Below are 11,321 nucleotides of genomic sequence, written 5' to 3'. Positions count from 1 at the left end.
TAACATTCCATCATTTGAAATACTAAACCACAAAATATAACACAATTTAATGTTTAAAACATTCTTATTCTTCTAAATAAAGTACATTATTTTCCCAGTGGTTCAGAGTGGATTGAAAGTGTTTCGCAAACCTTATTTAGCCATTTCTCTGCTTTCTAAAAACCTTTGATGGAGTGTAAATGCCAACATTGCCAATGCATGACTTGGAAATGAATAGAATAGAAGAAAGCGATCATACATATTTAAAAAATGAAAAAATAGCACACACGCCATTTTTAAAACGAAAATCTTTCAGTGTCTTCAGAGTGACACCGGCTAACAAGGCCCTGGGAGGACACACATAGAGCGATCGTCCTCCCCATCCACGTAAATTGCAGAAAGGTCACCGACCCCTGCCGTTGGAGATTTGGGAGGAGGGCCTGCGCATGAAGTCAGCGCTGACAGCACAGGGAGGAATAACATCTCTGGGCCTCTGACCTTCAGTGTAGCCCCTCACCGTCTTACAACCACAGAGTCAGACACACGTGAATAATACATTGGCCTCCCCTGCTGGGACCACAGCTCACACATGCAGAGATACACAAACACAGCATTCACATGTGAGGTCTGTCCCCAACAGCATTCTATGCAATAATGAACACTGTGCGTTAGTACAGCTGAGACAGATCCATGTAGCTTCAGTACGTTTAAGATAATCCAATTGCTTTTTAAGAGTAGCAAATACAAGTTTATGTACATGCCCTTTGTCCCAATTGATTGATGTAATACATCCTCCTTAATGTTCACAGGTATTAGTCCTTAACTCAGATTCCTGTAAAGGTCATTTTTTTTATTTAGCAGAAAACAAGCTGCCGCCTACCATTTATTCTTGTTATACATTAGATTTGTATTCTTTTTCTTTCACTCCCTTTATTCCAAAGCAATATCAACATTGCTTAAAAGACGAAACAAAACTCACTGCATCTTTGGCCTCTACAGTAATTTTCTCTCCTCCATGCAAGAAAGGGAAAAAAAGATCGAGCCACGAGTATTGTGCTCTTTGCACAGCCAGAGTGAACAGAAATGCATGAAACATTTTTAAAATCCCCTGTGATTCCCCGGAAAGGCAGGCTCTCTCTCTCTTGTTTCCATCTGCTTTACATACAGGAACAGCTCCGCAGTTTGCACTGAGATTATTTGAATTTCATAGAGTGTTTGACATTTGATAATAGTGCTGTGTGTTTATAGATTCGAGACTTCCCTGCCGCCGGTTTCCTATCATGTTTGTTCAGGCTCCCTCCCCCAAGAAAGCAATTGAATACAAAAAAAATCAAATATCTCTGTGTGACATCAAAATGACAAACCCAATTATTGTCTTAGCTTTGCCTGAGCAGATACATATCAATCAGCCTTTTGAGGAACTCTGCATTAACATAAAACATTCTGGGAAGCAGGTGCAATGAAAGATGGAGAAAGACAAATGTTTGTGTAACAGTTCCACCATAATTGATTATTATGGCATTACTGTTGTGCCAATACAACACAATGACTGGATGTTGCTCACCTGTTTAGATGATATATGCATTATTTACTGAAGCTCCATCTCCTGAAGATGAGACTCAGAAGCTGTGCTGTCACAGGAGCATTGTTTTATGTTAGCCTAATTGACTGAGCTTTACAACAGATTGCTGTGCAGCTATAAGTGAGAGAGAGAGTGTGGACAGATGGGACAGTGTAGGAGCAGAGTGTAGGTGTGTGTACTCATAGTAGGATACTGGCAACATATGACAAACAAGTGTGTTTTTAGCAAAATAGTGTGTGTCTGTGTGTGTGTGTGTGTGTGTGTGTGTGTGTGTGTGTGTGCGCGCGCGCGTGTGTGTGCTTCTTCACAATAGGATGTGCAGCTGTTATCACCCCCTACTGGGGCACGAAGTGAATTATGCCTTATTCAAACTTAATAAAAAAAGTTGTCAACTTTGCTGCAAATGCAAGAACAGTAAGAAAACGTATTTTTTCTATCTTGTTTGGGAGGTTTTTTCTTTTTTTTTATATCCGTTGCGACACCTTGAACGTCACACGGAACCAATGTTTTCTGGTGTCTGAGAGTTCCCTTCCGGTATGTTTATGTTGTCACACAGGCAGTAAAGTTGTGATTGGAGTTGTTACAGGTAGCCTCGGTGCTGGCTACTGTCTCGTATTTTATATAGAAAATTGGATTAACGGTGAAAATGTCGTGGTTGTAGGTAAATATAACATTCAACGCTTGTATTCAGCTTTAGTTCGCGGTGTTCGTTTCAACACGGCTCGGTTTCCTGAATGTGTTGTATCCTTCTTTGACAGCAAGCTTTAATAAATCAGCCCAAAACGTTAGTTTAATAGTTGTTACTTCTCTTTACCAGATGTGTAACAACTTTACAATAAATGTAGCAAAGTAAATACATATTTCCCGGCAAAAGAGTGTTTTTTTTTCTTATTATTTTCGTATTTTCGAGGTTTAGCCATTTTACACAGTTACGAGTTTAGCAACAATATAAAGGATTGCAATCTTCAATCATTGTGTGCATACGTATTCAAATGACGCGTCATTGTTTGTTTGTTTATTTCGGGCTATTTGCTCAGTTATTCCGCATCAAATTAAATGTAGCCTGTCTCTAAAGCCTATTTAATGTTGTTGTATTTAACATTTATGTGGATGCCAAAACATGCCTTATAATTAAAGCTGTTCCGGCCAAGCTGAGATAAGGGCACCCATATGTATTCTTTATGAGCTGAACGTGATACAACGTAAACTAAAACAAATATTAACACCAGAGTGTTTTGAAGACAACATCATTGTGTTCCTTTAACTTCCTCACTCACATAAGATGAGGTGTAGGTCTCTTAACTTCTTCCTTTCCGACTCTCTGAATGACATTTAACAAACAGCATCCAACTTTTTTTCGTTGTTAGATTTTGTTTTGCTAGAGGTCGAAGGCTGCACACATACTTCAGCTGTTCAGACTGATAGCTGCCCTTACACTTGTGAATAACTCAGGCTTGAGGCTAATTTGATTAGAATCATTCTGTTTGGTTCAGTCTGTTATCAAAGTAATAAGGCACTCAAGTTAATGAGATACTCAGAGTTGGCTGCTCTGTACGCTGGTACTGTCTGCAGCGGCACAGAGCATCACGACGTGCATGTAGGCACATTGAGAAGAGAAGGTAGGGTTTCTCATGATGTCCTCATCTGTTGTGATTACAAATTTGTAAATAACATGTTTGCATCTTTTTTTTTACTGCAGAAATGAACAAATGTATATCTGGGATCAATGACAAAGTGTGACTCTGAACAAAGAGTGAAAAGTTAAACCATGCATGTGTATTTTCTTGAAATCAGAATCCCAGCTTTGATTTTCTTTGCTTGTCAGTGATAACAAATGCTTTCCTGTCTCACCATCACTGTCCCACAGCATAAAGATCATCTCATCAATGGCTGCACTGTGGTCAAAGATCTCCGCTGCTCTGCCTCCTGATGAAGAACAGTTTCCTCTCCAGTTTAGTGACAAAGTGGATTCCAGTGTGGTGGAAATGCTGAAGCGGTCCACTCGGCAGCTGTACAGCTACGCCGCAAGAACTTTGCAGCTGCTCACTGCTCAGATTATTCTGGATTTTTCGTGGGAGAAACTCAACACAGGAACGTGGCGCGATGTGGACAAAGAATGGAGGCGAGTTTATTCTTACGGGTGCCTCTTCAAGGCGGCCGCTCTGTGTCGGGAAGATCCGTCACCAGAAGAGGTCCTGCAGGCTGTGAAGACGTGTGATATGGGATTACTCATGGGTGCGGCCATCATGGATGATATACTGCAGGTGGTTGTTCGGATTCTGCAGGGTGAAGTCGGGAAATCGAGTAAAGATGAGGAGGAAGAGAAAAGGGAGCATCCTCAGGTCAAGGTCAGTTTTTGCAACTTTTTTAACACTTCATACAATTCTTAGGGCTTAAAACTGAGTTCTATATGACAATAAAAAAATAAAAATAAAAATTGAATTACAAGTTAGAGATGAAAGAATGAAAATAATCAGTCTCTCCATGAGATGAAAAATACTGCTGCTTTGATTTAGTGACAAAAGAGTTCAACCTTAGCCTAACAATATAAGGCACACTCATCTATCTATAGTAACCTACATAGAAGGTTGTTGTTGACAAAGTTTTAGAGCAGCAGTTTTATTGCTGCGCAGTATTTCCTGTGATGCTTTTATTCTGAAGAGAAATTGCAACAAAAGATCTGATGTCAGATCACTTTGTTTGGATGCACTCAAAATGAAGGTTTGGGGTTTGGTTTGTTTATTGTCTAGATGACTTGTTTTTGATTCTTTTCTCGTTGCCATAAAAAAAAAATCGAACACCATAACTATTCATATTGCTTTATTCCCGGGTGCATTGACAGTATAATAATATGGACAAGACACCGGAACCTCCTCCTGTTGAACATACAGTAGATGAAGCCAAAATACCCTCTTGGTGGGCGCTGACATATTGCACATTTGGAATCAGCAACGATCCCTCAGTTCAACACAGTCCACAGCAGAAGAGTCTCGGTCAGTCGGTCTGAAGCAGACTATCACGGTTTAGAAAAGTCAAATGACTCTTGTGTTAGTGTTCGTTACATTTCCGCTTGTCGTGTCTCCTCTACTCTGTTTATCTTGTGCACACAACAATGCTGTCTATCATTTTTATAGCATCAAATAAATAATCTTTTTTTTTTTTAAATTTTCCGATAAAAAGAGGACTTCAGCGTAATAATATCTAGCCATCATGTTGGACTAATTTCCCATCTATCTCGAGGAGGCGGAGTTTATGAGCTACACTGCAGCCAGTCGACAGGTGGAGTGACTGTTCATTCTTTAAACAGTCCAAGCCCGTGAGTGAGGGTTCAGCTAACATTTATTTCACCCTTTGATCAGAGTAATCTTATTGTCTTAGTTAATCATCATTATGCTAATAATACATCAGAGAGTTGTGAAGAATATCTATGGGGACATTCTCAGATCACTTGTGTTGCTCCAACAACAGTCCAGGTTTAAGTCAGAGAAAATCAGCACATTCAGCACATGTTACTAAAACAACTGATCTGTTGCGGAAGTACTTGTTGATATATGTTTCTCACATCTTCTTCACTATTTATTATTAAGCTTACTTTCTGGCCTTTGCCTTCATTGGTTAGTTCATAACCAGTTGCCCTCTTCTTCAACTGTTCTTCTTGGCTCCACTGTGTAGACAAATATTATAAAAGACAGCTATTTTTATCTCATCACTTTCCCCTTAGGCTGCCTTATTTAAGAGCTGTATAAAAAAAAAAAACAGACAAACTCTTGTTTTTTTTTTTTTTGTTTTTTTTTAAATCTTAAACAGAGAATAAAGTTGGAGATCCCACGTGTTCCAGTGATCAAAGAAGAGCTGGCTGTTCCCAGGATCAGGAGTCCTTCACTGGAGAGCTTCAACAAAAAATACCTGCTCCCACTCAAACCAGTGATTTTAGAGGGAGTTATTGACCACTGGCCTGCCCTCAACCAACGACCCTGGAGGTTTGTTTCAACCCGAGATCATTCAACTTAAAAAATAAATAAATACAAATTGTCAGTTCTCTTAAATGGTATCCCGAATGTTAACCCCTTAATCCTTTTTTAAAAAAAAGCTTTATTTTGGGGCTTTTCATGCCTTTATTTTAGAGATACATTCACTTCTGTTTGAAACCAAGCAGTCTGATGACAAGTAAAAGTTTCAGCCCTTATGGCAATAAGGTTCAGGTAAGTGTGAGCACCATAAATTGAGTTAATCTTTGTTTACTTGTCACAACATCCCTGCCTCTAATGTCTGACACCACACTCTGATGCAACCGCCTCTCCATTTAAGAATCTCCTTCACTGTCCTCCCTCTCACCGCCGACTCCCGACAGCTGACTATTCACTCTGACATCTGACACACGGCTCCTGGCATCTCACTCCAACTGTGGAGGAGGACATCCACAAGTGCATACCTGACATATTTTGGGAGCAGAGCTTGAATCCCAAATGAGTGGATTATTTTTTTGTTTGACTTGCCCGTTATGTTTACTTCATTGATTTTTTTTTTTCCTCCCTCCTGCAAAGCATAGAATACTTGAGGTCTGTGGCCGGTTGTCGGACGGTTCCAGTCGAGGTGGGATCGAGGTACACGGACGAGGAATGGTCTCAAACACTGCTAACCGTCAGTGAATTCATCGATCGATACATTGCAAATAAAGTGAGTATCTTGCTCCTGCTTTATCAGCATGAAAAGAGAACGTTTTAACACCTCTGCTTGATATTCTGACACTCTCATTATTTATCACCCAGGATGGAGGCAACGCTTTGGGATACCTCGCTCAACACCAGCTTTTTGATCAGGTACGGAGCTGTGTTGAAGATTTTTAAATTTTACTTCTGTACATGTTCATGAGTTTTCTAACAGATTTTTCACTTTGCATTTCTCATCATGATGAAGAATGGAATCTTCTTTTTTGCCAGTTTTCATTCTCACGTCATATTGCTTTAAATGGTTTTGACTTTTTATCCTAATTTTATTGTCAATACATTGTCTGAAGTGAACTTTACAGAAAGGGTACCTTGTCAAGCTGAAAGCTGGATATTCTTGGACCGTTCAATGAATCAGAATGAAGGCCCCTCATCACCCAACATTATTTTTCCTCATCCCTGAGCAATCACCTCTGATAGGCTGTTCATATGAATCTGTAACCTGACTGCACCGAAAGATCAAGCGGATGTTTTCCTTTAGATATTAATTCAATCTTAACTACAAATTAGATTTTTTTTTTATGAATAAGCTATTCTGATATTTTGTAACTATTGAAGCTCGTGTGAGAAAAATTCTTCAGTTTGTGGATGTTTTGGCGCCCCCTGTAGACAGAGCAGTACTTCTTATGTGTTGGCTGATCTTGTCCTGTACATGAGTAGGTTTTGTTTTATCATGACAAAATCTCATTCTGTTTTCTTTTAACTGTCCTCATGTAACTGCAGAACAGAGTCCAAGTCAAATTTCCCTATCTTATCTTATCTCTTACCTTATCTGACAGTAAAATGTATCACACCCTCACTGTGAATCTTTGCCGTAGAAGATGTGAATGAAGGCTGTTTCTGTTTGCTCATTTCCTCTGACATCAACTGAGAAGTGGTTACAAGAGTTTTAAATTACGATACAGAAAGTTGTCACCTTCTCTGTGATGGTCTCCTTCGCTTTTGTTGGTTAGAGAGGCAGCAGTATTCAATTCAGTCTGTTTGATAACGAGCTACAAACTCACCACAGCAGCTTTAATGGGAATAACTGACCAATGTGTGATGTCCGTGTACATATCTGATGACACATTCTGTAAACTGAGTAATTTAAAAGTCACATGTTGCTGTTATCATGCTCATGAGTTCCACACTGAGGGATTTACAGTTTTTTTAAATAGTGGGGGGAAAAGAGCACAGATACTTCACAGGCACTGAGACAGATATCCTCACCTGACATAAATTGTTATAAATAAATAAATAAATAATAGGATTAAAAAAAAGTCTGATTGGACATCCTAAACTGGCATTATAGAAGCTGCTGCAACAGAAAAAAGACTAAATAAAAACAAAAATAAATAAATATAGTGACAGTAAATGGCTAAAGCAATGCTAGAGTCTGCTTTGGCAGAGAGGCTATTTGGGCTAATTGCTAATGTCAACATGATAACAGTGACAATGCAGTTAGTTTTGTTTTCGCTATGTTAGAGATGCTAATTAGCTTAGCTGTAGCCAATGGGGATGTCATGAAATGTGAAGGTATTTGGTCATAAGTCAAAGGCACATATTGTTCTAAGTGACCTAAGTGAGGATGAAAAAAATTACAGGTTTGACTGAAGTTTTTGCAATTCATCTTTATGTGGATGTGTAAGATTTATTTTGGGGCTTTTTGTGCCTTTGTTGGAGAGGTAGGAAAGTGGATAGAGTTGGAAATTAGAGAGTGAGAGAGAGAGTGGGGAATGACATGCGGGAAAGGAGCCACAGGTCGAATTCGAGTTCCTGGGCTGCCCGCTTGAAGGACTATAGCCTCGGTACACGGGGAGCGCGCACTCCTTCCAATAGATGTTGAGATATTTCAGTGTGACCGAGGTGGAGGACAGGCTGACTTTACTGTCCCTGGAGCAATGTGTTTATACATAGTTTATGACATAGTTAGGCAGATGTTCTAATAAGGAACAGTACGATATTATTTAATCATCTAAAATGCCTTATTGATGTAATTTTTAGATTCCAGAACTGAAGGACGACATTCGCCTCCCTGATTATTGCTGCCTGGGGGAAGGAGAAGAAGACGATATTACAGTGAACGCCTGGTTCGGCCCCGGAGGAACAGTGTCTCCTCTTCACCAAGATCCCCAGCAGAACTTCTTGGCTCAGGTGACGACAACAACAACAACAGCACACCTTTTCTGAATCCAGTTTTCTGACAAAGATCTGTCACGTGACCAGAGTTTATTTATTTACTGCACTCCTATATACATCAGGTGGTGGGGAGCAAATACATTCGCCTGTATTCCCCAGAGGACTCAGACAAGCTGTACCCTCATCAATCCGAACTCCTTCACAACACCAGTCAGGTTGGATTGACAGGAAGTGTGTGTTTAGCCTGCAAATATATGCAGTGTTTCTGATTTCTGACTCCTTCCTCCCATGCAGGTGGAGGTGGAGAATCCTGATGCGGAGCAGTTCCCCGAGTTCTCCAAAGCTCCGTATCAGGAGTGTGTGTTACAGCCCGGAGAGGTGCTGTTCATTCCAGTGAAACACTGGCATTATGTCCGCTCCTTAGAGCTCAGCTTCTCCGTCAGCTTCTGGTGGTCGTGACTGCAGGCCCGTAATAAAAAAGAATAACTGTTGCTTGTTTTCTTGCTGCTACGGAGGGAATTTAATTTGGAGTTCTATAACCACTGCTATGCTCATTTTCATAAATCTTGTGACAACCAGTGATCACACAAACCTTTTGATCCATGAACAATGAGCACACAGTGCTGAATGATTAGTTTAATTGTGCCGCTGATGAGTGCAGCAAAATCTATTGTGTGGAAAGCTACCCGCAGGAGAAAAAAAACAAACAAATGAGGAGTTCCAACTGTGTGTGCTCATTTCATCCTGCATATCATTAACGCAGGGTTGTTAGCCCTCTAATTTGATAGGATGTGTATCTCTTTTCTAATTGGCTTATTTAATTGTATTCTCAACCTCATATCTACAAACATCCTTGTACGATGTGATTTCCATAATTCATGGAAATGAGGTGAGTCTTCAGATTTAATAACCGATGGAGCTACAGGTACAAAAATGAACTAATAAACACTGGTTTCTGGTTAGAGTGACAGTGTGAGGCAATGAATGAATAAATGAATTAATCCCCTGGGCACAGACCGACTTTGAAATCCAAACAGTCTCACTGCTTTGATACCATGACAGCGTGACCCGTGATGTCACACCAAAGACACGATGAAGACAGGAAGCCCTGCATGTCAGATTTTTAAATGTATAACATCAGACCCCAGTCAAGTGTCCCCTAGGTCTGTTTCACTCGAGCACTGTAATTCCGACCGTGATGCCCAGAACTGATGTCGACATTAATTCGATTTTCAACCAGAATAACATTTAGCTTCAAGAAGTGTTCGGGGAAATCGGAGCAGAGTACTTGTGAAGGCTGGGGGAAGAGTGACTCCAGAAAATTGGAAGTTGTTTTTCTGATTTTTGTCACAGGGTGCTGGTAGCCTAGCGGTTTGTGCAAGCCTCCCCATGTACAGAGGCTTAAGTCCCTTAAATAAATGCCATAGAACTTATAGTCCAAAACATGCAAAAAAAACTGCGCTGTCCTCAGTTCTCTTCTTGAGATCTTGACCTATTTTTCTGGTTATCTTGGTGTTGCGCTTGTTTTCCTTTTATAAAAGATTCATTTATCTCATTATCTCGAGCTAGTAAAGTTTGTTTTCTCGGAAAAACCAAACAATAGGCTGGTCACCGAGAAAGGCCTGACCGTCACATGCGATGCGGCCATTACTCACACTCATGATGGAAGTTTAGCCTTTTTTCTAAGTTTGATTTGTGCTTTTTTTTCAGGGGATAGAAGACGGAAATGAGTCATTGTCACAGTAAAATGGACTAAATAAAATGTCTGGATGCATGTCTTCATAGGCCTGTAGACAGACTCAGAAACAAACTGGAGTTATTTTTGTAGATGTAAGAAATATGGCGTAAAACTTCACATAAAAGCCCATGCTAATGGTAGACGCAGTCCCTTTTTAGTATCCCATTTTTTAAACTTCATTTTTTTATTGATATCCTAGTTTTGTACATATACAATTGTATAGTCTTTGCCATCTTTGCTGTCCAAGAGTTGTGTTTGAAAATAATGAAAGGCCCATCTCGTATTGATGTCTATCCCAATTAAAACCAGGGTCATTATAAAGACTGAAGTCAATAAAAGCCTGTCCATTCATCAAGGTTTTACTGTTATTGGTTTACATAGAAGTTCACTTTATGACTAATTGATGTAAAAAATATATTGAAAACAGTGTTCTTTAAGTCCTCATAAATCTGATAAATAAATAAATTACACTTAAATGCTTTCATGATAGAGCTCCAAGAAAAAAGATAGTTTGATGTCTTGATTACGATACATTTTTCTATTAAGAAACACTGTTGACTAAGTGAAAAGTGATGCATTAGACTTGATGTTCATGTTATGAATATTCAACTTTTAACATTCCCTTAAAGCAGTCATACCTGTCTGGATTAAACTGTGTGAGTAAAAGCGTTGTACTTTGTTGACTTTGTTGTTGTCAAGTAAGTGGCATAATTGACTCAAGATCACACAAAACTGCTTACGCTCATTATAAGTGATCGATAGTTAATTACCAGTGAAGTCATGTTGGACCTCTGAGCCTATAACCCATCTCTTCCACCTCGATCCTCTCCTCCCGCTCCTCTTTTGATTAATGGCTGCATTGATTGTTAAATAAATCAGGAATCAAATCAGCAATTTTTTTATCTTGTTTTGTGAGACAATGAAGTGACCCTTTGATGTACGTTGGATATCTTTTCATGAATATTCCCATAATCCACTCAGATCTGAAACATAGACTCATGTGGGTGCAGCTCTGGAGATATATTTTTTCGCAATATGTTAGTGTCAGGGTGCTGAAGGGAGCGGCTGTGCAACTCAGTTCAGTCAAGGATCACGTGATTCAGTTGATCTAATTTACAGGTTATTGGCAGCTTGATCAATAAGCCCCATCTCTGTAAATACTCCTCCATAAAAACAT

At 39.6% G+C, this 11,321-nt stretch overlaps 1 protein-coding gene across 1 annotated transcript; it reads left to right on the top strand.

Moving 5' to 3' along the window:
• The first annotated feature begins 2,084 nt into the window (after window positions 1-2,084).
• On the top strand, window positions 2,085-10,815 carry kdm8 (lysine (K)-specific demethylase 8). Its single transcript, XM_020642493.3, has 8 exons — window positions 2,085-2,222; window positions 3,429-3,909; window positions 5,369-5,541; window positions 6,106-6,238; window positions 6,331-6,381; window positions 8,272-8,421; window positions 8,529-8,621; window positions 8,701-10,815. Exons 2-8 carry the CDS (start codon window positions 3,448-3,450, stop codon window positions 8,863-8,865), a joined length of 1,227 nt encoding a protein of 408 aa, XP_020498149.1. The 5' UTR covers window positions 2,085-2,222; window positions 3,429-3,447; the 3' UTR covers window positions 8,866-10,815.
• Window positions 10,816-11,321: the final 506 nt, after the last annotated feature.

Source organism: Labrus bergylta, chromosome 16 (genome assembly GCF_963930695.1).
Source record: "Labrus bergylta chromosome 16, fLabBer1.1, whole genome shotgun sequence".
NCBI lineage: Eukaryota > Metazoa > Chordata > Actinopteri > Labriformes > Labridae > Labrus > Labrus bergylta.
The sequence above is the reverse complement of the archived record's forward strand: the minus strand, read 5'-3'. Positions and strand labels throughout refer to the sequence as shown.